We start from the raw sequence: 27653 nt of genomic DNA, 5'->3' as shown, positions 1-27653 counted from the left end.
CCTGTTCTGCCTCCTCCCTCCTCCCTTCCAGATGCAAGGCCTGAGATAGGCTCCCTGCAATACCCTGGGTGCCTCCTAGTTGATTTCAGCAGTAGTAGCAGCATCACTTGTGTCTCCATGGCTGTGTGTGTTCTTAAGTGCTTCGGGGAGTGGATCTGCACTCGCGGGACCAGACGACTGCTAAATAACCAACAACACAGTGTGACACTGCAGAAAAGCTGAGGATATACCACACAAAAGGTGGTGGACTCTGGGTATAGTGCGTTCATATGCTACGGATAATAAAGATTAATTGATTATCCCACAGGTCATGCAACTGAAGCTGAACACAAATGGCAACATACTGTCCATGACTTCAAGTAGATTTTGGATGGAGGCCTGAGTATATTTACAAAGCAACAAATAAGCCCATATATCGATAACAAAATCAACTTTATCCTATGGGTCATTCTGTGTCAAATCAGAGATGGTTGTTGCTGCACTGTGTCAGATCTTGTTGGGTCTCAAAACCAAGGCCTGTAAAATATTTCTGTTCAAATCCTATATCTTCATATTATTTTCAGCCCTTGAAATACTTCAGTACTTCAGTTTTACAGCCTGAAAATCACATTGTCTGGTAAGCAATGTTTGGGTAATCAATGAAAATAATTATTCATAGGCAGCCTATAACTAAGACTATAAACTGAGTTATTCCCACATTGATTACCCCACATGTTCTATGAACATTACCAAAAAATGCAATCACACCTTGTTAATATCTTCATGTGCATTTAATAATATATAATAATAAATGATTGTATTTGCAGACAAAATACAAAATTGGTGCCATGTGGATACAAAAATGAGTTTACTACATTCTGCACTTTTTTCCATATAAATTTAATGGGCATGCAGTACAAACTTTTAACGGTCCAATCTTACCAAGAACATGTCTGTCTTCCACCCTACAAAGTTTGGGCAGGCTTGGAATAATTCTTTTCAAGATATTAATGCTCATACTCTTTAAACATGGATTTCAAGATAAGGTATTTTCTGAGATTATAAAAAATATACAAATGGGTGAAAAAATGTATGAAAACATTGGAATTTAACAAAAATATTTTATAGGTCTTAGTTTTGGGACCTAAATATTAGGTAGACAAATTTTAAACAAAATCTGAGACGGTGCAGCAACCTTTTTCCTGGATTTTGTCTGATTTGACACGGAATGACCCCTATCTATCATTTTCTATCTTTTAAGAGGGGGGTTGGTTGATAACTCAATATTACCACATTATTTATCACATCTGTCCATTGGGTACTGACACAAGGGTTATGAGCGAACTCACAAACCCAAAGCAAGCCTTACCACTGAGGTTGCAGACAGATTGCATGAGGCTGTGAATTTATAGACGGGTAGGCTGAGAAAGCCTCCAGTGCATTCTCTTTTCTCTGGGCATCAAAACTCAAACAAACAAACATACACACCACAAAGGTCAGTGAAGGTTAGATGCTACATGGATCTATAGTAGTGTCGTTGATATAACATGCAGGACCAGATATGGATGTGGAGTTGAGTGTGTGTGTGCGTTTGTGTGTGTGTGTGTGGAGCATATTGAGTGTGGGTGTATGTGTGTGATTGTGTGGAGTAGAACAGACAGAGAGACTGTGTGTGTGTGTGTGTGTGTGTGTGTGTGTGTGTGTGTGTGTGTGTGTGTGTGTGTGGAGCATATTGAGCGTGGGTGTGTGTATGTGCATGTGTATGATTGTGTTGAGTAGAACAGACAGAGAGACTGTGTGTGTGTGTGTGTGTGTAATGGTAGCGAGGCTTTACCTTGGGGAAATCATCAATCTCCTTCAGCCTCTTCTCAATCTGCAGGCGACCCCCGTAGCGTGTGACCCCGTACACCACGGTCATCACCGTCTGCTTGACCACCTTGCGGTTGATGAAGCCCTCCAGCACCTGGGCGATCCTAATGCCCTTCTCTGCGTCCTGCGCACGGAACTCCTCCACCTGGGAGAGCAGCAGAGAGCAAAGACAATATCAACCTCAGCTGAACAGGAACACGGTGTGGAGACAGGGCATGGTATACACTCATATCACAAATCACTACATTCAAAACATTCAAGCAGACTTTCATTTAATATGACATTAGAATAGTATACTTTAATATAAAAATATAAACAATGCCTGATAAAGCAAATAACAACAAACCTACTAAAACTGATGTCAAAAGCAATAAAATGATGATATGGTAAAGTACAATAATTCATATGAACTGGTTGCGTTGTGTTTGGCCAATACATAATTACACAATATCAATTTGAAGTTGCTTTACTATGTTTTTTGAGCTACATGAGCTAAGGATTAGTGACGCAAGAACAACTTGCATCACACAGCTCATTACAGCCTTTGGAAAAGCATCTTCTACACCAGGTGCAGACTAAAGGTTTGATTCAGCCATTAGCATTCCTAAACCCCAGGAAGTCAATAGGCTGGCCATTACTCCAAGATCCAGACTCTTCATCTCCTGCAAGCAGGAGTCCGGGAACTCTGGTCTGGACCGGCCACTCATACTGAAGCTGCAAGGATGCCAGAGCTCTCTGGAGAAGAAACCCATTGAAGCCTCTGCCACCAACAGCAAGGGTGGGGTGCAAGAGGAAGAGGGCAGGGTTGGGTGGGAGGAATGGGAGTGAGGATCAGAGAGAGATAGAGAGAAAGAGAGAGTGATAGAGAGAGAGAGAGTGATAGAGAGAGAGAGAGAGAGATAGAGAGAAAGAGAGAGTGATAGAGAGAAAGAGAGGGATAGAGAGAGAATAACAGAGAGAGAGAGAGTGGTAGAGAGAGAGAGAGGTGCGAGAGAGGGAGAGAGAGAGCAAGCGAGTGAAAGGGGTTGGGCAGTTGGAGCACCGCTGCCAGCTGGCGCCCCCTGGTGCCAGTGTGGGCTTACTGACCTGCTGGGCCACTCCGCTGTAGACGTCCTGGGGCTCGTCACAGGGCATGAGGTTGACGGACGTGGCACCGATCACGTCGCGGCCCAGGGCTGCATAGTGCTGGAGCCCATTACAGGAGCCGTCCTGGGAGGCAAACAGACACAGGGGCAAATCAGCAAAAACACATTTTTCTTTTTTTTTTTACTACATTCTACATTTCAACATTCTACAAGGGGTGGTGGCAGCATAGTGGTTAAGGAGTTAGGCTAGCATGTACTGTAGTAGCCAGAAAAGTTGTGGGTTCAATTCCCACCTCCCACCATTGTGCCCTTGAGCAAGACACTTAACCCCTAGTCGCTCCGGGGACAATGGCCCTTGTAATAATATAGCTGCAAGCAGCAATGAGGGGGCCAAGCAGGCAGTTCAGCAGGCCAGATTAACCATGTAAGTCAATGCCGTTGCATCAGACATATAGCCTTAAGCAGTCACAGCAAGTTCCATGCCATACAACCCAAGATTGGCTGAGTTACAAGGTCAAGTTTCACATCAAAACATAACTGATTTTTTGGGGCTGAACCAGAGCTGAGTGTCGCCGCCCCCTCACCCAGCCAGCCCACCGCCGCAACCGCCCCTGCCCATCCCACCCCGTCCCACCCTTGCACGCACACATTAGAATGAACTAGATAGAACTTGCTGTCATCAGTTTCACATCAAAAATAAAAGATTGACTGAGATATGATCACACTTGCTGTGATTTAAACATAGAGGTCAAGAATTGACGTCATAGGGTGTGTTGAACTCAGCTTGGCCCAAGGATTCCAATGATACCTCATTTTGCCATTCGGGTCAACAGGTCAAAAGTTACGTCCGTGAACACAAGTCCAACTTTGGCCTGTTGGTGGCGCTAGAGCGCTTGAGGTGCCGGCATGAAACTTGGTGAAATGAATTATTGGACTGTCCCCAATTAGTGTGCAAAATTTTATAACTTTTTACCAGATGGTTCTATGGGCTGCCATTGACTTCCATTGCAAAATAATGCGCATCAGGAACTACTGGCCAAAATGCATTTTTGTCAATTACGGTGCCCCCTAGAGGTCAAATGTCACCAAATTTCTTGAGCGTCCTCCCGATGGGGTCTGAGGTACATGTACAAAATTTGGTTATGATACATGAAAGCGTTGCTGAGATATGAAATCACTTCCTGTTTGGTGGCTTCGCCGCAAATTTCGATTGGCTGGTACAGGTCAATGCTTCTGTCAATTGTTCCAGAAAGCAATGCACTCATCAGGCATGGTCTGAAGATGGTCTCTGCCAATTTTGGTGAAGAACAGATGAAATTTGTGACCTGCGAAAACTTGTACGTGTTTTTGATTAAATCCAATATGGCAGCCGAATCAATTACGATGACATCACAAGTTGGCTTGGGTCGGCCTAAGGACCTCCAACAGTATTACCAGACACCACTAGTGCGTTTTAATTCTAAGCACAACTGCAGCTACAGGCCAAAAAGCATGTTTCTTAATTACAGCGCCCCCTAGAGGTCAAAGGTCACCAAATGTCTTAAGTGTTCTCCTGATGGGGTCATAAGTCTACCTACCAAGTTTGGTTTTGATAACTGCAAGGGTTGCTGAGATATGAGCTCACTTCCTGTTTGGCGGCTTCGCCGCAAATTTCGATAGGCTGTTATGGGAGAACGGTAATAGTTCCGATGACGAAAAGCACGAGCTGAATGAGGCTTGGTCTGAGGATGATCTGTGTCAAATTTGGTTGGAATCAGAGAAAATATGTGACCCCTGATACATTTTAAGTGTTTTTGATGAAATTCAAAATGGCGGAAAATCCATCATGGCGGAAAATGACGTCATAGGGTGCGTTGAACTCGGCTTGGTCCAAGGATTCCAACGATACTTCATTTTTGATAATCGGCCATATGGGTCAAAAGTTACGTGCGTGAACGCACGTCCAATTTTGACCTATTGGTGGCGCTAGAGTGCTTGAGGTGCCATCATGAAACTTGGTGACATTAATCATGGGACTGTCCCTAATCAGTGTGCCAAATTTCACAACTTTTCACCAGACGGTTCTATGGGCTGCCATTGACTTCCATTGGCGGAAGCGTAATAATAAATATAGCTGCAAGCAGCAATGAGGGGGCCAAGCAGTGAAATCAGCAGGCCAGATTTGCCATGTAAGTCAATGCCGTTGCATCAGACATATAGCCTTAAGCAGTCACAGCAAGTTCCATGCCATACAACCCAAGATTGGCTGAGTTACAAGGTCAAGTTTCACATCAAAACATAACTGATTTTGAGGGCTGAACCAGGGCTGAGTGTCGCCGCCCCCTCCCCCAGCCAGCCCACCGCCGCAACCGCCTCTGCCCATCCCACCCCGTCCCACCCTTGCACGCACACATTAGAATGAACTAGATGGAACTCGCTGTCATCAGTTTCACATCAAAAATAAAAGATTGACTGAGATATGATCACACTTGCTGTGATTTAAACATAGAGGTCAACAATTGACGTCATAGGGTGTGTTGAACTCGGCTTGGCCCAAGGATTCCAATGATACCTCATTTTGCCATTCGGGTCAACGGGTCAAAAGTTACGTCCGTGAACACAATTCCAACTTTGGCATGTTGGTGGCGCTAGAGCGCTTGAGGTGCCGGTATGAAACTTGGTGAAATGAATTATTGGACTGTCCCCAATCAGTGTGCAAAATTGTATAACTTTTTACCAGACGGTTCTATGGGCTGCCATTGACTTCCATTGCAAATTAATGCGCATCAGCAACTACTGGCCAAAATGCATTTTTGTCAATTACGGAGCCCCCTAGAGGTCAAATGTCACCAAATTTCTTGAGCGTCCTCCCGATGGGGTCTGAGGTACATGTACTAAATTTGGTTTTGATACATGAAAGCGTTGCTGAGATATGAAATCACTTCCTGTTTGGCGGCTTCGCCGCAAATTTCGATTGGCTGGTACAGGTCAATGCTTCTGTCAATTGTTCCAGAAAGCAATGCACTCATCAGGCATGGTCTGAAGATGGTCTCTGCCAATTTTGGTGAGGAACAGATGAAATTTGTGACCTGCCAAAACTTTTTTGTGTTTTTGATTTAATCCAATATGGCAGCCGAATCAATTACGATGACATCACAAGTTGGCTTGGGTCGGCCTAAGGACCTTCAACAGTAGTACCAGACACCACTAGTGGGTTTCAATTCTAAGCACAACTGCAGCTACAGGCCAAAAGGCATGTTTCTTAATTACAGCGCCCCCTAGAGGTCAAAGGTCACCAAATGTCTTGAGCGTCCCCCGGATTGGGTCCTGAGTCCATGGGATAAGATTGGGTATGAAAGATCAATGGGTTGCTGAGATATGAGCTCACTTCCTGTTTGGCGGCTTCGCCGCAAATTTCGATTGGCGGTTACGCGCGAACGGTTTTAGTTCCGAAGACAAAAAGCAATGCATTAATGAGGCATGGTCTGTAGATGATATCTATGAAATTTGGTGTCGATCGGACAAAATGTGTGACCTCTGATACGTTTTAAGTGATTTTGATGAAATCCAAAATGGCGGAAAATCCATCATGGCGGAAAATGACGTCATAGGGTGCGTTGAACTCGGCTTGGTCCAAGGATTCCAACGATCCCTTGTTTTTCAAAATCGGATCAACAGGTCAAAAGTTACATGCGTGAACGCACGTCCAACTTTGGCCTGTTGGTGGCGCTAGAGCGCTTGAGGTGCCATCATGAAACTTGGTGACATTAATCATGGGACTGTCCCTAATCAGTGTGCCAAATTTCACAACTTTTCACCAGACGGTTCTATGGGCTGCCATTGACTTCCATGGCGGAAGAAGGTATAATAATAAATATAGCTGCAAGCAGCAATGAGGGGGCCAAGCAGTATAGGCCGGAGTAGCCACGGTGACAAGATTGAATTCAGCAGATACCCGCCATCAACACTTTCAACAAGTTTAATATGAAAACATACTTGATTTTGTAGGGCTGAAACAGGGCTGAGTATTGTCATTGCCTCCGCCAGCCAGCCCCCCACCTAATCATCCCTGCCCTTCCCACCCCGTCCTGGCACGCCCCGCCCCGCCCTTGCACGCACGCATTAGAATGAACTGGATGGAACATGTTGTCATCAGTTTCACATCAAAAAATAAAAGATCGATAAAACACATCAGCAACTATAGATCAAAATGCAATACTGCTAATTGCAGCACCCCCTACAAATCATAGATCACCAAAGTTTTTGAGTGTCCTCCTATTGGGGTGATGAATCCATGTAGTAAGTTTGGTTATGATACATGGCAGGGTTGCTGAGATATGAGCTCACTTCCTGTTTGGCGGCTTCGCCGCAAATTTCGATTGGCTGTTACGCACGAACGGTTTTAGTTCCGAAGACAAAAAGCAATGCATTAATGAGGCATGGTCTGTAGATGATATCTATGAAGTTTGGTGTCGATCGGACAAAATGTGTGACCTCTGATACGTTTTAAGTGATTTTGATGAAATCCAAAATGGCGGAAAATACATCATGGCGGAAAATGACGTCATAGGGTGCGTTGAACTCGGCTTGGTCCAAGGATTCCAACGGTACCTCATTTTTCAAAATCGGATCAACAGGTCAAAAGTTACGTGTGTGAACGCACGTCCAACTTTGGCCTGTTGGTGGCGCTAGAGCGCTGGAGGTGCCGGCATGAAACTTGGTGAAATGAATTATTGGACTGTCCCTAATTAGTGTGCCAAATTGTATAACTTTTTACCAGACGGTTCTATGGGCTGCCATTGACTTCCATTGCAAAATAATGCGCATCAGCAACTACTGGCCAAAATGCATTTTTGTCAATTACGGAGCCCCCTAGAGGTCAAATGTCACCAAATTTCTTGAGCGTCCTCCCGATGTGGTCTGAGGTACATGTACTAAGTTTGGTTTTGATACATGAAAGCGTTGCTGAGATATGAAATCACTTCCTGTTTGGCGGCTTCGCCGCAAATTTTGATTGGCTGGTACAGGCCAAAGCTTCTGTCAATTGTTCCAGAAAGCAATGCACTCATCAGGCATGGTCTGAAGATGGTCTCTGCCAATTTTGGTGAGGAACAGATGAAATTTGTGACCTGCCAAAACTTTTTTGTGTTTTTGATTTAATCCAATATGGCGGCCGAATCAATTAGGATGACATCACAAGTTGGCTTGGGTCGGCCTAAGGACCTTCAACAGTAGTACCAGACACCACTAGTGGGTTTTAATTCTAAGCACAACTGCTGCTACAGGCCAAAAGGCATGTTTCTTAATTACAGCGCCCCCTAGAGGTCAAAGGTCACCAAATTTCTTGAGCGTCCCCCTGATTGGGTCTTGAGTCCATGGAATAAGTTTGGTTATGATAGATCAATGGGTTGCTGAGATATGAGCTCACTTCCTGTTTGGCGGCTTCGCCGCAAATTTCGATTGGCTGTTACGCGCGAACGGTTTTAGTTCCGAAGACAAAAAGCAATGCATTAATGAGGCATGGTCTGTAGATGATATCTATGAAGTTTGGTGTCGATCGGACAAAATGTGTGACCTCTGATACGTTTTAAGTGATTTTGATGAAATTCAAAATGGCGGAAAATCCATCATGGCGGAAAATGACGTCATAGGGTGCGTTGAACTCTGCTTGGTCCAAGGATTCCAACGGTACCTCATTTTTCAAAATCGGATAAACAGGTCAAAAGTTACGTGCGTGAACGCACGTCCAACTTTGGCCTGTTGGTGGCGCTAGAGCCCTCGAGGAGCCGACATGAAACTTGGTGAAATTAATCATGGGCCTGTCCCCAATCGGTGTGCCAAATTTCACAACTTTTTACCATACGGTTCTATGGGCTGCCATAGACTCCCATGGCGGAAGCGTAATAATAATAATAGGGAAGAAAACATAGAATCACTATGGGTTGCCTCGCAGCTTCGCTGCTTGGCCCCCAAATATAGCTGCAAGCAGCAATGAGGGGGCCAAGCAGTGAGATCAGCAGGCCAGATTTGCCATGTAAGTCAATGCCGTTGCATCAGACATATAGCCTTAAGCAGTCACAGCAAGTTCCATGCCATACAACCCAAGATTGGCTGAGTTACAAGGTCAAGTTTCACATCAAAACATAACTGATTTTGTGGGGCTGAACCAGGGCTGAGTGTCGCCGCCCCCTCCCCCAGCCAGCCCACCGCCGCAACCGCCCCTGTCCATCCCACCCCGTCCCACCCTTGCACGCACACATTAGAATGAACTAGATGGAACTTGCTGTCATCAGTTTCACATCAAAAATAAAAGATTGACTGAGATATGATCACACTTGCTGTGATTTAAACATAGAGGTCAACAATTGACGTCATAGGGTGTGTTGAACTCGGCTTGGCCCAAGGATTCCAATGATACCTCATTTTGCCATTCGGGTCAACAGGTCAAAAGTTAAGTCCGTAAACACAAGTCCAACTTTGGCCTGTTGGTGGCGCTAGAGCGCTTGAGGTGCCGGCATGAAACTTGGTGAAATGAATTATTGGACTGTCCCCAATTAGTGTGCAAAATTGTATAACTTTTTACCAGACGGTTCTATGGGCTGCCATTGACTTCCATTGCAAAATAATGCGCATCAGCAACTACTGACCAAAATGCATTTTTGTCAATTACGGAGCCCCCTAGAGGTCAAATGTCACCAAATTTCTTGAGCATCCTCCCGATGTGGTCTGAGGTACATGTACTAAGTTTGGTTTTGATACATGAAAGCGTTGCTGAGATATGACATCACTTCCTGTTTGGCGGCTTCGCCGCAAATTTTGATTGGCTGGTACAGGCCAATGCCTCTGTCAATTGTTCCAGAAAGCAATGCACTCATCAGGCATGGTCTGTAGATGGTCTCTGCCAATTTTGGTGAGGATCCGCTGAAATTTGTGACCTGCAAAAACGTGTACGTGTTTTTGATTAAATCCAATATGGCGGCCGAATCAATTACGATGACATCACAAGTTGGCTTGGGTCGGCCTAAGGACCTTCAACAGTAGTACCAGACACCACTAGTGGGTTTCAATTCTAAGCACAACAGCAGCTACAGGCCAAAAGGCATGTTTCTTAATTACAGCGCCCCCTAGAGGTCAAAGGTCACCAAATTTCTTGAGTGTCCCCCTGATTGGGTCCTGAGTCCATGGACTTAGTTTGGTTATGATAGATCAATGGGTTGCTGAGATATGAGCTCACTTCCTGTTTGGCGGCTTCGCCGCAAATTTCGATTGGCTGTTACGCGCGAACGGTTTTAGTTCCGAAGACGAAAAAGAATAACTTTTGTGCGGCTTGGTCTGAAGAGCATGTGTGTCAAGTTTGGTGACGATCGGACAAAATTTGTGACCTGTGAAGTTTTAGTTTCACTTTCACTAAAATCCAATATGGCGGAAAATCCATCATGGCGGAAAATGACGTCATAGGGTGCGTTGAACTCGGCTTGGTCCAAGGATTCCAACGATACCTCATTTTTGACAATCGGGTCAACAGGTCAGAAGTTACGTGCGTGAACGCAAGTCCAACTTTGGCCTGTTGGTGGCGCTAGAGCGCTCAAGGTGCCGGTATGAAACTTGGTGAAATTAATTATGGGACTATCCCTAATCAGTGTGCCAAATTTCACAACTTTTCACCAGACGGTTCTATGGGCTGCCATTGACTTCAATGGCGGAATAATAATAATAATAATAAATATAGCTGCAAGCAGCAATGAGGGGGCCAAGCAGTATAGGCCGGAGTAGCCACGGCGACAAGATAGAACTCAGCAGACACTCGCGATCAACACTTTCAACAAGTGTCACATCAAACATAACTGATTTTGTAGGGCTGAAACAGGGCTGAGTACTGCCACCGCCTCCGCCAGCCAGCCCCCCCACCAAATCACCCCTGCCCATCCCACCCCGTCCCGCCCCGCCCTACCACGCACGCATTAGAATGACTGGATGGAATATGTTGTCATCTGTTTCACATCCAAAAATAAAAGATCGATAAAACACATCGCAACTACAGATCAAAATGCAACATTGCTAATTGCAGCACCCCCTACAGGTCAAAGGTCACCAAATTTCTTGAGCGTCCTCCTAATGGGGTCATGAATATATGTAGTAAGTTTGGTGATGATACATGGCAGGGTTGCTGAGATATGAGCTCACTTCCTGTTTGGCGGCTTCGCCGCAAGTTTCGATTGGCTGTTACAGCCGAATGCTACTGTCAATCGTTCCAAAAAGCGATGCACTCATCAGGCATGGTCTGAAGATGGTCTCTACCAATTTTGGTGAGGATCCGCTGAAATTTGTGACCTGCGAAAATTCGTACGTGTTTTTGATTAAATCCAATATGGCGGCCGAATCAATTACGATGACATCACAAGTTGGCTCGGGTCGGCCTAAGGAACTCCAACAGTATTACCAGACACCACTAGTGCGTTTTAATTCTAAGCACAACAGCAGCTACAGGCCAAAAGGCATGTTTCTTAATTACAGCGCCCCCTAGAGGTCAAAGGTCACCAGATTTCTTGAGCGTCCCCCTGATTGGGTCCTGAGTCCATGCACCAAGTTTGGCTTTGATACATGCAAGGGTTGCTGAGATATGAGCTCACTTCCTGTTTGGCGGCTTCGCCGCATATTTCGATTGGCTGTTACGGGCGAACGGTTTGAGTTCCGAAGACGAAAATGAATAACTTTTGTGAGGCTTGGTCTGAAGATCAAGTGTGTCAGATTTGGTGTCGATCGGACAAAATTTGTGACCTTTGAAGACTTTTTAGTGTTTTTGATGAAATCCAAAATGGCGGAAAATCCATCATGGCGCAAATTGACGTCATAGGGTGCGTTGAACTCGGCTTGGTCCAAGGATTCTAACAATACCTAATTTTTGACAATCGGATCAACGGGTCAAAAGTTACGTGCGTGAACGCACATCCAACTTTGGCCTGTTGGTGGCGCTAGAGCGCTCAAGGTGCCGGTATGAAACTTGGTGAAATTAATCATGAGACTGTCCCCAATCAGTGTGCCAAATTTCAGAACTTTTCACCAGACGGTTCTATGGGCTGCCATTGACTTCAATGACGGAAGCGTAATAATAATAATAATAATAATAATAATAAGAAAACTAACAAACACAATGGGTGCCTTCGCAGCTTCGCTGCTTGGCCCCCAAATATAGCTGCAAGCAGCAATGAGGGGGCCAAGCAGTATAGGCCGGAGTAGCCACGGCGACAAGATAGAACTCAGCAGACACTCGCGATCAACACTTTCAACAAGTGTCACATCAAACATAACTGATTTTGTAGGGCTGAAACAGGGCTGAGTACTGCCACCGCCTCCGCCAGCCAGCCCCTCCACCTAATCACCCCTGCCCATCCCACCCCGTCCCGCCCCGCCCTACCACGCACGCATTAGAATGACTGGATGGAAAATGTTGTCATCTGTTTCACATCCAAAAATAAAAGATCGATAAAACACATCGCAACTACAGATCAAAATGCAACATTGCTAATTGCAGCACCCCCTACAGGTCAAAGGTCACCAAATTTCTTGAGCGTCCTGCTAATGGGGTCTTGAATATATGTAGTAAGTTTGGTGATGATACATGGCAGGGTTGCTGAGATATGAGCTCACTTCCTGTTTGGCGGCTTCGCCGCAAGTTTCGATTGGCTGTTACAGCCGAATGCTACTGTCAATCGTTCCAAAAAGCGATGCACTGATAAGGCATGGTCTGAAGATGTTCTGTGCCAATTTTGGTGAGGATCCACTGAAATTTGTGACCTGCGAAAATTCGTACGTGTTTTTGATTAAATCTAATATGGCGGCCGAATCAATTACGATGACATCACAAGTTGGCCTGGGTCGGCCTAAGGACCTCCAACAGTATTACCAGACACCACTAGTGCGTTTTAATTCTAAGCACAACAGCAGCTACAGGCCAAAAGGCATGTTTCTTAATTACAGCGCCCCCTAGAGGTCAAAGGTCACCAGATTTCTTGAGCGTCCCCCTGATTGAGTCCTGAGTCCATGCACCAAGTTTGGCTTTGATACATGCAAGGGTTACTGAGATATGAGCTCACTTCCTGTTTGGCTGCTTCGCCGCATATTTCGATTGGCTGTTACGGGCGAACGGTTTGAGTTCCGAAGACGAAAATGAATAACTTTTGTGAGGCTTGGTCTGAAGATCAAGTGTGTCAGATTTGGTGTCGATCGGACAAAATTTGTGACCTTTGAAGACTTTTTAGTGTTTTTGATGAAATCCAAAATGGCGGAAAATCCATCATGGCGGAAATTGACGTCATTGGATGCGTTGAACTCGGCTTGGTCCAAGGATTCTAACAATACCTAATTTTTGACAATCGGATCAACGGGTCAAAAGTTAAGTGCGTGAACGCAAGTCCAACTTTGGCCTGTTGGTGGCGCTAGAGCGCTCAAGGTGCCGGTATGAAACTTGGTGAAATGAATTATTGGACTGTCCCCAATTAGTGTGCAAAATTTTATAACTTTTTACCAGACGGTTCTATGGGCTGCCATTGACTTCCATTGCAAAATAATGCGCATCAGCAACTACTGGCCAAAATGCATTTTTGTCAATTACGGTGCCCCCTAGAGGTCAAATGTCACCAAATTTCTTGAGCGTCCTCCCGATGGGGTCTGAGGTACATGTACTAAATTTGGTTTTGATACATGAAAGCGTTGCTGAGATATGAAATCACTTCCTGTTTGGTGGCTTCGCCGCAAATTTCGATTGGCTGGTACAGGTCAATGCTTCTGTCAATTGTTCCAGAAAGCAATACACTCATCAGGCATGGTCTGTTGATGGTCTCTGCCAATTTTGCTGAGGATCCGCTGAAATTTGTGACCTGCAAAAACGTGTACGTGTTTTTGATTAAATCCAATATGGCGGCCGAATCAATTACGATGACATCACAAGTCGGCTTGGGTCGGCCTAAGGACCTCCAACAGTATTACCAGACACCACTAGTGCATTTTAATTCTAAGCAAAACAGCAGCTACAGGCCAAAAGGCATGTTTCTTAATTACAGCGCCCCCTAGAGGTCAAAGGTCACCAGATTTTTTGAGCGTCCCCCTGATTGGGTCCTGAGTCCATGTACTAAGTTTGGTTATGATAGATGAATGGGTTGCTGAGATATGAGCTCACTTCCTGTTTGGCGGCTTCGCCGCATATTTCGATTGGCTGTTACGGTCAAACGGTTTGAGTTCCGAAGACGAAAAGTGATAACTTTTGTGCGGCTTGGTCTGAAGAGCATGTGTGTCAAGTTTGGTGACGATCGGACAAAATTTGTGACCTGTGAAGTTTTAGTTTCACTTTCACTAAAATCCAATATGGCGGAAAATCCATCATGGCGGAAAATGACGTCATAGGGTGCGTTGAACTCGGCTTGGTCCAAGGATTCCAACGATACCTCATTTTTCAAAATCGGGTCAACAGGTCAAAAGTTACGTGCGTGAACGCACGTCAAACTTTGGCCTGTTGGTGGCGCTAGAGCCCTCGAGGTGCCGACATGAAACTTGGTGAAATTAATCAATGTACTATCCCCAATCAGTGTGCCAAATTTCACAACTTTTTACCAGACGGTTCTATGGGCTGCCATAGACTTCAATGGCAGAGGAAAGATGTTAAATAATAATAATAAGAAATCATAGAAACACAATGGGTGCCTTCGCAGCTTCGCTGCTTGGCCCCCAATAAGAACAAATAGAAACACAATGGTTGCCTCGCAGCTTCGCTGCTTGGCCCCCAAATATAGCTGCAAGCAGCAATGAGGGGGCCAAGCAGTATAGGCCGGAGTAGCCACGGTGACAAGATAGAACTCAGCAGACAGTCGCGATCAACACTTTCAACAAGTGTCACATCAAACATAACTCATTTTGTAGGGCTGAAACAGGGCTGAGTATTGCCACCGCCTCCGCCAGCCAGCCCCCCCACCTAATCACCCCTGCACGTCCCACCCCGTCCCGCCCCGCCCTACCACGCACGCATTAGAATGAACTGGATGGAATATGTTGTCATCTGTTTCACATCCAAAAATAAAAGATCAATAAAACACATCAGCAAATACAGATCAAAATGCAATATTGCTAATTGCAGCACCCCCTACAGGTCAAAGGTCACCACATTTTTTGAGCGTCCTCCTAATGGGGTCATGAATCTATGTTGTAAGTTTGGTTATGATACATGGCAGGATTGCTGAGATATGAGCTCACTTCCTGTTTGGCGGCTTCGCCGCAAATTTTGATTGGCTGTTACAGCCGAATGCTTCTGTCAATTGTTCCAGAAAGCAAAGCACTGATAAGGCATGGTCTGAAGTTGATCTCTGCCAATTTTGGTGAGGATCCACTGAAATTTGTGACCTGCGAAAAGTTTTACGTGTTTTTGATTAAATCCAATATGGCGGCCGAATCAATTACGATGATATCACAAATTGGCTTGGGTCGACCTAAGGACCTCCAACAGTATTATCAGACACCAGTAGTGCGTTTTAATTCTAAGCACAACAGTAGCTACAGGCCAAAAGGCCTGTTTCTCAATTGCAGCGCCCCCTAGAGGTCAATGGTCACCAGATTTCTTGAGCATCCGCCTGATTGGGTCCTGAGTCCATGTACTAAGTTTGGTTATGATAGATTAATTGGTTGCTAAGATATGAGCTCACTTCCTGTTTGGCGGCATCGCCGCAAACTTCGATTGGCTGTAACGCGCGAGCGGTTTTAGTTCCGAAGACAAAAAGCAATATATTAATGGGGCATGGACTGTAGATGATATCTATGCAGTTTGGTGTCGATTGGACCAAATTTGTGACCTGTGAAGACTTATTAGTGTTTTTGATGAAATCCAATATGGCGGAAAATCCATCATGGCGGAAATTGATGTCATAGGGTGCATTGAACTCGGCTTGGTCCAAGGATTCCAGCGATACCTCATTTTTGACAATCGGGTCAACGGGTCAGAAGTTACGTGCATGAACGCAAGTCCAACTTTGGCCTGTTGGTGGCGCTAGAGCGCTTGAGGTGCCGGCATGAAACTTGGTGAAATGAATTATTGGACTGTCCCCAATTAGTGTGCAAAATTGTATAACTTTTTACAAGACGGTTCTATGGGCTGCCATTGACTTCCATTGCAAAATAATACACATCAGCAACTACTGGCCAAAATGCATTTTTGTCAATTACGGAGCCCCCTAGAGGTCAAATGTCACCAAATTTCATGAGCGTCCTCCCGATGTGGTCTGAGGTACATGTACTAAGTTTGGTTTTGATACATGAAAGCGTTGCTGAGATATGAAATCACTTCCTGTTTGGCGGCTTCGCCGCAAATTTTGATTGGCTGGTACAGGCCAAAGCTTCTGTCAATTGTTCTAGAAAGCAAGGCAATCATCAGGCATGGTCTGAAGATGGTCTCTGCCAATTTTGGTGAGGATCCGCTGAAATTTGTGACCTGCGAAAACTTATATGTGTTTTTGATTAAATCCAATATGGCGGCCGAATCAATTACGATGACATCACAAGTTGACTTGGGTCGGCCTAAGGACCTCCAACAGTATTACCAGACACCACTAGTGGGTTTTAATTCTAAGCACAACTGCTGCTACAGGCCAAAAGGCATGTTTCTTAATTACAGCGCCCCCTAGAGGTCAAAGGTCACCAGATTTCTTGAGCGTCCCCCTGATTGGGTCCTGAGTCCATGGAATAAGTTTGGTTATGATAGGTCAATGGGTTGCTGAGATATGAGCTCACTTCCTGTTTGGCGGCTTCGCCGCAAATTTCGATTGGCTGTTACGCGCGAACGGTTTTAGTTCAGAAGACAAAAAGCAATACATTAATGAGTCATAGTCTGTAGATGATATCTCTGAAATTTGGTGTCGATCGGACAAAATTTGTGACCTGTGAAGACTTTTAAGTGTTTTTGATGAAATCCAATATGGCGGAAAATCCATCATGGCGGAAATTGACGTCATAGGGTGCGTTGAACTCGGCTTGATCCAAGGATTCCAACGATACCTCATTTTTGACAATTGGCCATACGGGTCAAAGGTTACGTACGTGAACGCACGTCCAACTTTGGCCTGTTGGTGGCGCTAGAGTGCTTGAGGTGCCATCATGAAACTTAGTGACATTAATCATGGGACTGTCCCTAATCAGTGTGCCAAATTTCACAACTTTTCACCAGACGGTTCTATGGGCTGCCATTGACTTCAATGGCAGAGGAATAATAATAAATATAGCTGCAAGCAGCAATGAGGGGGCCAAGCAGAATGGGCCGGAGTAGCCACGGCGACAAGATAGAACTCAGCAGACACTCGCGATCAACACTTTCAACAAGTGACACATCAAAACATAACTGACTTTGTAGGGCTGAAACAGGGCTGAGTATTGCCGCCGCCTCCGCCAGCCAGCCACCCCACCTAATCACCCCTGCCCGTCCCACCCCGTCCTGCCCTGCCCTGCCCTTGCACGTACGCATTAGAATTAACTGGATGGAACATGTTGTCATCAGTTTCACATCAAAAAATAAAAGATTGATAAAACACATCAGCAACTACAGATCAAAATGCAATATTGCTAATTGCAGCACCCCCTACAGGTCAAAGGTCACCAAATGTTTTGAGCGTCCTCCTAATGGGGTCATGAATATATGTAGTAAGTTTGGTGATGATACATGGCAGGGTTGCTGAGATATGAGCTCACTTCCTGTTTGGCGGCTTCGCCACAAATTTCGATTGGCTGTTACGCGCGAACGGTTTGAGTTCCGAAGACGAAAAGGAATAACTTTTGTGAGGCTTGATGTGAATATCAAGTGTGTCAAGTTTGGTGTTGATCGGACAAAATTTGTGACCTTTGAAGACTTTTTAGTGTTTTTGATGAAATCCAATATGGCGGAAAATCCATCATGGCGGAAATTGACGTCATAGGGTGCGTTGAACTCGGCTTGGTTCAAGGATTCCAACGATACCTCATTTTTGACAATCGGCCATACGGGTCAAAAGTTACGTGCGTAAACGCACGTCCAACTTTGGCCTGTTGGTGGCGCTAGAGTGCTCTAGGTGCCATCATGAAACTTGGTGACATTAATCATGGGACTGTCCCTTATCAGTGTGCCAAATTTCACAACTTTTCACCAGACGGTTCTATGGGCTGCCATTGACTTCCATTGCAAAATAATGCGCATCATCAACTACTGGCCAAAATACATTTTTGTCAATTACGGAGCCCCCTAGAGGTCAAATGTCACCAAATTTCTTGAGCGTCCTCCCGATGTGGTCTGAGGTACATGTACAAAGTTTGGTTTTGATACATGAAAGCGTTGCTGAGATATGAAATCACTTCCTGTTTGGCGGCTTCGCCGCAAATTTTGATTGGCTGGTACAGGCCAAAGCTTCTGTCAATTGTTCCAGAAAGCAATGCACTCATCAGGCATGGTCTGAAGATGGTCTCTGCCAATTTTGGTGAGGATCCGCTGAAATTTGTGACCTGCGAAAACTTGTACGTGTTTTTGATTAAATCCAATATGGCGGCCGAATCAATTACGATGACATCACAAGTTGGCTTGGGTCGGCCTAAGGACCTTCAACAGTAGTACCAGACACCACTAGTGGGTTTCAATTCTAAGCACAACTGCAGCTACAGGCCAAAAGGCATGTTTCTTAATTACAGCGCCCCCTAGAGGTCAAAGGTCACCAAATTTCTTGAGTGTCCCCCTGATTGGGTCCTGAGTCCATGGACTTAGTTTGGTTATGATAGATCAATGGGTTGCTGAGATATGAGCTCACTTCCTGTTTGGCGGCTTCGCCGCAAATTTCGATTAGCTGTTACGCGCGAACGGTTTTAGTTCCGAAGACGAAAAAGAATAACTTTTGTGCGGCTTGGTCTGAAGAGCATGTGTGTCAAGTTTGGTGACGATCGGACAAAATTTGTGACCTGTGAAGTTTTAGTTTCACTTTCACTAAAATCCAATATGGCGGAAAATCCATCATGGCGGAAAATGACGTCATAGGGTGCGTTGAACTCGGCTTGGTCCAAGGATTCCAACGATACCTCATTTTTGACAATCGGGTCAACAGGTCAGAAGTTACGTGCGTGAACGCAAGTCCAACTTTGGCCTGTTGGTGGCGCTAGAGCGCTCAAGGTGCCGGTATGAAACTTGGTGAAATTAATTATGGGACTATCCCTAATCAGTGTGCCAAATTTCACAACTTTTCACCAGACGGTTCTATGGGCTGCCATTGACTTCAATGGCGGAATAATAATAATAATAAATATAGCTGCAAGCAGCAATGTGGGGGCCAAGCAAATAAGCAGAAGTTGGGATTGGACTGGACTAGACTAAGCTAGACTGGACTGGACTGGACTGGACTGGTCTGGACTGGACTGGATTGGATTGGATTGGACTGGACTGGACTGGACTGGATTGGATTGGATTGGACTGGATTGGGATTGGGATTGCAGAGATATGAGCCTACTTCATGTGATTGTTGATTGGATTGGATTGGATTTAATTGGACTGGATTGGATTGGACTGGATTGGATTTGATTGGACTGGATTGGGATTGCTGAGATATGAGCCTACTTGATGTGATTGTTGATTGGATTGGATTGAATTGGACTGGATTGGATTGGATTGGGATTGGACTGGACTGAATTGGACAGGACTGGACTGGATTGGATTGGAATGGACTGGATTGGATTGGATTGGGATTGCTGAGATATGAGCCTACTTGATGTGATTGTTGATTGGATTGGATTGAATTGGACTGGATTGGATTGGGATTGGACTGGAATGAATTGGACAGGATTGGATTGGAATGGAATGGACTGGATTGGATTGGATTTGGATTGCTGAGATATGAGCCTACTTCATGTGATTGTTGATTGGATTGGATTGAATTGGATTGGATTGGACTGGACTGGATTGGGATTGGGATTGCAGAGATATGAGCCTACTTCATGTGATTGTTGATTGGATTGGATTTAATTGGACTGCATTGGATTGGACTGGACTGGATTGGATTTGATTGGACTGGATTAGGATTGCTGAGATATGAGACTACTTCATGTGATTGTTGATTGGATTGGATTGAATTGGACTGGATTTGATTGGATTGGGATTGGACTGGACTGAATTGGACAGGACTGGACTGGATTGAATTGGATTGGATTGGACTGGACTGGATTGGGATTGGGATTGCAGAGATATGAGCCTACTTCATGTGATTGTTGATTGGATTGGATTTAATTGGACTGCATTGGATTGGACTGGACTGGATTGGATTTGATTGGACTGGATTAGGATTGCTGAGATATGAGACTACTTCATGTGATTGTTGATTGGATTGGATTGAATTGGACTGGATTTGATTGGATTGGGATTGGACTGGACTGAATTGGACAGGACTGGACTGGATTGGATTGGATTGGAATGGACTGGATTGGATTGGATTGGGATTGCTGAGATATGAGCCTACTTGATGTGATTGTTGATTGGATTGGATTGAATTGGACTGGATTGGATTGGGATTGGACTGGACTGAATTGGACAGGATTGGATTGGAATGGAATGGACTGGATTGGATTGGATTTGGATTGCTGAGATATGAGCCTACTTCATGTGATTGTTGATTGGATTGTATTGAATTGGATTGGATTGGACTGGACTGGATTGGGATTGGGATTGCAGAGATATGAGCCTACTTCATGTGATTGTTGATTGGATTGGATTTAATTGGACTGCATTGGATTGGACTGGACTGGATTGGATTTGATTGGACTGGATTGGGATTGCTGAGATATGAGACTACTTCATGTGATTGTTGATTGGATTGGATTGAATTGGACTGGACTGGACTGGATTGGATTGGATTGGATTGGACTGGATTGGACTGGACTGGATTAGATTTGATTGGACTGGATTGGGATTGCTGAAATATGAACCTACTTCATGTGATTGATTGATTGGATTGGATTGAATTGGACTGGATTGGATTGGGATTGGACTGGACAGAATTGGACAGGATTGGATTGGATTGGACTGGATTGGACTGGACTGGATTAGATTTGATTGGACTGGATTGGGATTGCTGAAATATGAACCTACTTCATGTGATTGATTGATTGGATTGGATTGAATTGGACTGGATTGGATTGGGATTGGACTGGACAGAATTGGACAGGATTGGATTGGATTGGATTGGATTGGTTCGGATTGGAATGGACTGGACTGGACTGGATTGGATTGGATTGGGATTGCTGAGATATGAGCCTACTTCATGTGATTGTTGATTGGATTGGATTGAATTGGACTGGACTGGATTGGATTGTACTGGACTGGATTGGATTGAATTGGACTGGACTGGATTGGATTGGGATTGGACTGGACTGAATAGGACAGGACTGGATTGGATTGGAATGGACTGGATTGGATTGGCATTGCTGAGATATGAGCCTACTTCAAGTGATTGTTGATTGGATTGGATTGAATTGGACTGGACTGGACTAGATTGGATTGTACTGGACTGGATTGGATTGGATTGGACTGGATTGGACTGGACTGGATTAGATTTGATTGGACTGGATTGGGATTGCTGAGGTATGAGCCTACTTCATGTGATTGTTGATTGTATGGGATTGAATTGGACTGGATTGGATTGGATTGGGATTGGATTGGGATTGCTGAGATATGAGCCTACTTCATGTGATTGTTGATTGGATTGGATTGAATTGGATTGGGATTGGGTCTTGAGTCCATGTACAAAGTTTGGTTTCAATCCATGAAAGCGTTAGTAAGATATGAGCCTAATTCAAGTCATAGTTTTCCCTAGTGGTCAAAAGACACCAAATGTATTGTAGCTATTCAGGATGTGTTCATGAGTCCACGTCCCAAGTTTGGTGTTGATACGAGAAAGTCTTGCTAATTATAGCACCCCTAGTGGTCAAAAGTCACCAAATTTATTGTGCGTCCTCAGGTTGTGACCACTAGTCCACGTACTAAGTTTGAGGTGTATGCGAGAAAGTATTGCTAATTATAGCGCCCCTAGTGGTTGTCAAAGTACACTAAATGTTTTGTGTGTCCTCAGGATGGGGTCCCAAGTCTATGAACCAAGTTTGGTTTTGATATGTGAAAGCGTTGCTTAGATAGAAGCTAACTTCCTGTAACTCTAGCGCCCCCCTAGTGGTCGAAGGTCACCAAATTGATTGTGTGTCCTCAGGGAGGGGTTCCAAGTCCATATACCAAGTTTGGTTTTGATATGTGAAAGTGTTGCTGAGATATGAGCCTACTTCCTGTGATTATAGCGCCCCCATAGTGGTCAAAAGTCACCAAATTTATTGAGCATTCTCCTAATTGGGTCCTGAGCCCATGTACCGAGTTTGGTTTTGATACGTGAAAGCTTGGCGGAGATAACATTTCACTTCCTGTTTGGAGGCTTCGCCGCCAATTTCGATTGGTCGTCACGGCTGACTTGTTTTGAATAAAGGTCCAAAAAGCAATGTGTTTGTGACGGTTGGTCTGAAGATCATCTGTGGCAAGTTTCGTGAAAATTGGATGAAATTTGTGACCTGTGAAAACTTTTTAAGGTTTTTGATGAAATCCAATATGGCGGTCCAATCAATTATGTTAATGTCAAAAGTTGATATGTGTCAGCCTAAGGACCTCCCAAAGTATTAACAGAGATCACTAATATGTTTTAATTTCAAACACATCACCCCATAGAGGCCAAAACGTAGTTTTGTTAATTATAGCGCCACCTGTAGGTCAAAAGTCATGAAATTTATTGAGCCTCCTCCTAATTGGGTCCTGAGCCCATGTAGTGAGTTTGGTTTTGATATGTAAAAGTGTTGCTGAGATCTGAGTTCACTTCCTGTTTGGCGGCTTTGCCGCCAATTTTGATTGGTCGTGACTCGCGACCAGTTTTGAGTATGGGTGTCAAAGGCAATGCAATTATGAGACATGGTCTGAAGATCATCTGTGTCAAGTTTCGTGAAAATTGGATGAAGTTTGTGACCTGTGAAAACTTTTAAGTGTTTTTGATGAAATCCAATATGGCGGTCCAATCAATTATGTTAATGTCAAAAGTTGATATGTGTCAGCCTAAGGACCTCCCAAAGTATTAACAGAGATCACTAATATGTTTTTATTTCAAACACATCACCCCATAGAGGCCAAAACGTAGTTTTGTTAATTATAGCGCCACCTGTAGGTCAAAAGTCATGAAATGTATTGAGCCTCCTCCTAATTGGGTCCTGAGTCCATGTACTGAGTTTGGTTTTGATATGTGAAAGCCTTGCCGAGTTCTGAGTTCACTTCCTGTTTGGCGGCTTCGCCGCCAATTTTGATTGGTCGTGACTGGCGACCAGTTGTGAGTATGGGTGTCAAAGGCAATGCAATTATGAGGCATGGTCTGAAGATCATCTGTGCCAAGTTTCGTGAAAATTGGATGAAGTTTGTGACCTGTGAAAACTTTTAAGTGTTTTTGATGAAATCCAATATGGCGGAGGTCCAATATGGCGGAAAATAATGTAATAGGAGTCAGTGAACTCAGGTCGGTCCAGGGGTTCCAACTGTATATGGATGTTCAAAATTGGACATACGGTTGAAAAGTTAAGTGCATGGATGCAACGCCAACTTTGAGACATTGGTGGCGCTAGACTGCCTGGGGTTCAGACTTGAAAATTTGTGAAATGGAATATGGGAAGGTATGGAATGAATGTGCCAAATTTCACAACTTTTTACTGTACGGTTCTATGGGCTGCCATAGACTTCAATGGCAGCGGAAAGATGTGTAATAATAATAATAATAATAAGAAAAGGTAGAATCACTATGGGTTGCCGCGCAGCTTCGCTGCTTGGCCCCCAATAAATATAGCTGCAAGCAGCAATGAGGGGGCCAAGCAGAATAGGCCGGAGTAGCTACGGCGACAAGATAGAACTCAGCAGACACCCGTGATCAACAGGGCTGAAACAGGGCTGAGTATTGCCACGCCTCCGCCAGCCAGCCCCCCCACCTAATCACCCCAGCCCGTCCCACCCCATCCTGCCATGCCCTTGCACGCACGCATTAGAATTAACTGGATGGAACATGATGTCATCAGTTTCACATCAAAATAATAAAAGATTGATAAAACACATCAGCAACTACACATCAAAATGCAATATTGCTAATTGCAGCACCTCCTACAGGTCAAAGGTCACCAATTTTTTTGAGCGTCCTCCTAATGGGGTCATGAATCCATATAGTAAGTTTGGTTATGATACATGGCAGGGTTGTTGAGATATGAGCTCACTTCCTGTTTGGCGGCTTCGCCACCAATTTTGATTGACTGTTACAAGCGAATGCTTTTGCCAATTGTTCCAGAAAGCAATATATTGATAGATTATGGTCTGAAGATGGTCTCTGCCAATTTTGGTGAGAATCCGCTGAAATTTGTGACCTGTGAAAACTTGTACGTGTTTTTGATTAAATCCAATATGGCGGCCGAATCAATTACGATGACATCACAAGTTCGCTTGGGTCGGCCTAAGGACCTCCAACAGTGTTACCAGACACCACTAGTGCATTGTAATTCCAAACACAACAGCAGCTACAGGCCAAAAGGCATGTTTCTTAATTACAGCGCCCCCTAGAGGTCAAAGGTCACCAGATTTATTGAGTGTCCCCCTGATTGGGTCCTGAGTCTATGCACCCAGTTTGGCTTTGATACATGCAAGGGTTGCTGAGATATGAGCTCACTACCTGTTTGGCGGCTTCGCCGCAAATTTCGATTGGCTGTTACAGCCGAATGCTTCTGTCAATTGTTCCAGAAAGCAATGCACTGATAAGGCATGGTCTGAAGATGATCTCTGCCAATTTTGTTGAGGATCCACTGAAATTTGTAACCTGCGAAAATTTTTACGTGTTTTTGATTAAATCCAATATGGCGGCCGAATCAATTACGATGACATCACAAATTGGCTTGGGACGGCCTAAGGACCTCCAACAGTATTAACAGACACCAGTAGTGCGTATTAATTCTAAGCACAACAGCAGCTACAACGCCAGAAGGCCTGTTTCTCAATTACAGCGCCCCCTAGAGGTCAAAGGTCACCAGATTTCTTGAGCGTCCCCCTGATTGGGTCCTGAGTCCATGTACTAAGTTTGGTTATGACAGATGAATGGGTTGCTGAGATATGAGCTCACTTCCTGTTTGGCGGCTTCGCCGCAAACTTCGATTGGCTGTAACGCGCGAGCGGTTTTAGTTCTCTAGACAAAAAGCAATACATTAATGGGGCATGGACTGTAGATGATATCTGTGAAGTTTGGTGTCGATTGGACCAAATTTGTGACCTGTGAAGACTTATTAGTGTTTTTGATGAAATTCAATATGGCGGAAAATCCATCATGGCGGAAATTGACGTCATAGGCTGCGTTGAACTCGGCTTGGTCCAAGGATTCCAACGATACCTCATTTTTGACAATCGGCCATACGGGTCAAAAGTTACGTGCGTGAACGCAAGTCCAACTTTGGCCTGTTGGTGGCGCTAGAGTGCTTGAGGTGCCATCATGAAACTTGGTGACATTAATCATGGGACTGTCCCTAATCAGTGTGCCAAATTTCAAAACTTTTCACCAGACGGTTCTATGGGCTGCCATTGACTTTAATGGCGGAATAATAATAATAATAATAATAATAATAATAATAATAATAATAATAAGAACAAATAGAAAAACAATGGGTGCCTTCGCAGCTTCGCTGCTTGGCCCCCAATAATAAGAACAAATAGAAACACAATGGTTGCCTCGCAGCTTCGCTGCTTGGCCCCCAATAAATATAGCTGCAAGCAGCAATGAGGGGGCCAAGCAGTATAGGCCGGAGTAGCCACGGTGACAAGATTGAATTCAGCAGATACCCGCCATCAACACTTTCAACAAGTTTAATATGAAAACATACTTGATTTTGTAGGGCTGAAACAGGGCTGAGTATTGTCATTGCCTCCGCCAGCCAGCCCCCCACCTAATCATCCCTGCCCGTCCCACCCCGTCCTGGCACGCCCCGCCCTTGCACGCACGCATTAGAATGAACTGGATGGAACATGTTGTCATCAGTTTCACATCAAAAAATAAAAGATCGATAAAACACATCAGCAACTATAGATCAAAATGCAATATTGCTAATTGCAGCACCCCCTACAAATCATAGATCACCAAAGTTTTTGAGTGTCCTCCTATTGGGGTGATGAATCCATGTAGTAAGTTTGGTTATGATACATGGCAGGGTTGCTGAGATATGAGCTCACTTCCTGTTTGGCGGCTTCGCCGCAAATTTCGATTGGCTGTTACGCACGAACGGTTTTAGTTCCGAAGACAAAAAGCAATGCATTAATGAGGCATGGTCTGTAGATGATATCTATGAAGTTTGGTGTCGATCGGACAAAATGTGTGACCTCTGATACGTTTTAAGTGATTTTGACAAAATCCAAAATGGCGGAAAATCCATCATGGCGGAAATTGACGTCATAGGGTGCGTTGAACTCGGCCTGGTCCAAGGATTCCAACGATACCTCATTTTTGACAATCGGGCAAACGGGTCAAAAGTTACGTGCGTGAACGCACATCCAACTTTGGCCTGTTGGTGGCGCTAGAGGGTTCGAGGTGCCGACAGGAAACTTGGTGAAATTAATCATTGGACTGTCCCCAATAAGTGTGCCAAATTTCAGAACTTTTTACCAGACGGTTCTATGGGCTGCCATTGACTTCCATTACAGAATTATGCACATTAGCAACTACTGGCCAAAATGCATTTTTGTCAATTACAGAGCCCCCTAGAGGTCAAAGGTCACCAGATTTCTTGAGTGTCCTCCCGATGGGCTCAAAGGTGCATGTACTACGTTTGGTTTTGATATATGAAAGCGTTGCTGAGATATGAGCTCACTTCCTGTTTGGCGGCTTCACCGCAAATTTCGATTGCCCGTTACGGGCCAATGCTTCTGTCAATAATTCCAGAAAATTAGGCAGTCATAAGGCATGGTCTGAGGATGGTCTGTGCCAATTTTGGTGAAAATCAGATGAAATTTGTGAACTGTGAAAACTTGTTCGTGTTTTTGATTAAATCCAATATGGCGGCCGAATCAATTACGATGACATCACAAGTTGGCCTGGGTCTTCCTAAGGACCATCAACAGTAGTACCAGACACCACTAGTGCGTTTTAATTCTAAGCACAACTGCTGCTACAGGCCAAAAGGCATGTTTCTTAATTACAGCGCCCCCTAGAGGTCAAAGGTCACCAGATTTCTTGAGCGTCCCCCTGATTGGGTCCTGAGTCCATGTACTAAGTTTGGTTATGATAGATGAATGGGTTGCTGAGATATGAGCTCACTTCCTGTTTGGCGGCTTCGCCGCAAATTTCGATTGGCTGTTACGCGCGAACGGTTTTAGTTCCGAAGACAAAAAGCAATGCATTAATGAGGCATGGTCTGTAGATGATATCTATGAAGTTTGGTGTCGATCGGACAAAATGTGTGACCTCTGATACGTTTTAAGTGATTTTGATGAAATCCAAAATGGCGGAAAATCCATCATGGCGGAAAATGACGTCATAGGGTGTGTTGAACTCGGCTTGATGCAAGGATTCCAACGGTACCTCATTTTTCAAAATCGGATCAACAGGTCAAAAGTTACGTGCGTGAACGCACGTCCAACTTTGGCCTGTTGGTGGCGCTAGAGTGCTGGAGGTGCTG

The 27653-nt window shown here is 44.6% G+C and overlaps 1 protein-coding gene across 2 annotated transcripts in view; it reads right to left on the bottom strand.

Moving 5' to 3' along the window:
* The window catches only part of polrmt (polymerase (RNA) mitochondrial (DNA directed)), an 84853-nt gene that overhangs the window by 27258 nt on the left and 29942 nt on the right, over positions 1 to 27653 (bottom strand). For both annotated transcript variants that reach the window (XM_042056483.1, XM_042056484.1), the window contains exons 13-14: positions 2935 to 3057; positions 1814 to 1993 (exon numbers count right to left, since the gene is read on the bottom strand). In XM_042056483.1, the coding sequence (XP_041912417.1) occupies positions 1814 to 1993; positions 2935 to 3057 (303 nt within the window). The remainder of the gene's footprint in view (positions 1 to 1813; positions 1994 to 2934; positions 3058 to 27653) is intronic.

Source organism: Alosa sapidissima, chromosome 12 (genome assembly GCF_018492685.1).
Source record: "Alosa sapidissima isolate fAloSap1 chromosome 12, fAloSap1.pri, whole genome shotgun sequence".
NCBI lineage: Eukaryota > Metazoa > Chordata > Actinopteri > Clupeiformes > Clupeidae > Alosa > Alosa sapidissima.
The sequence above is the reverse complement of the archived record's forward strand: the minus strand, read 5'-3'. Positions and strand labels throughout refer to the sequence as shown.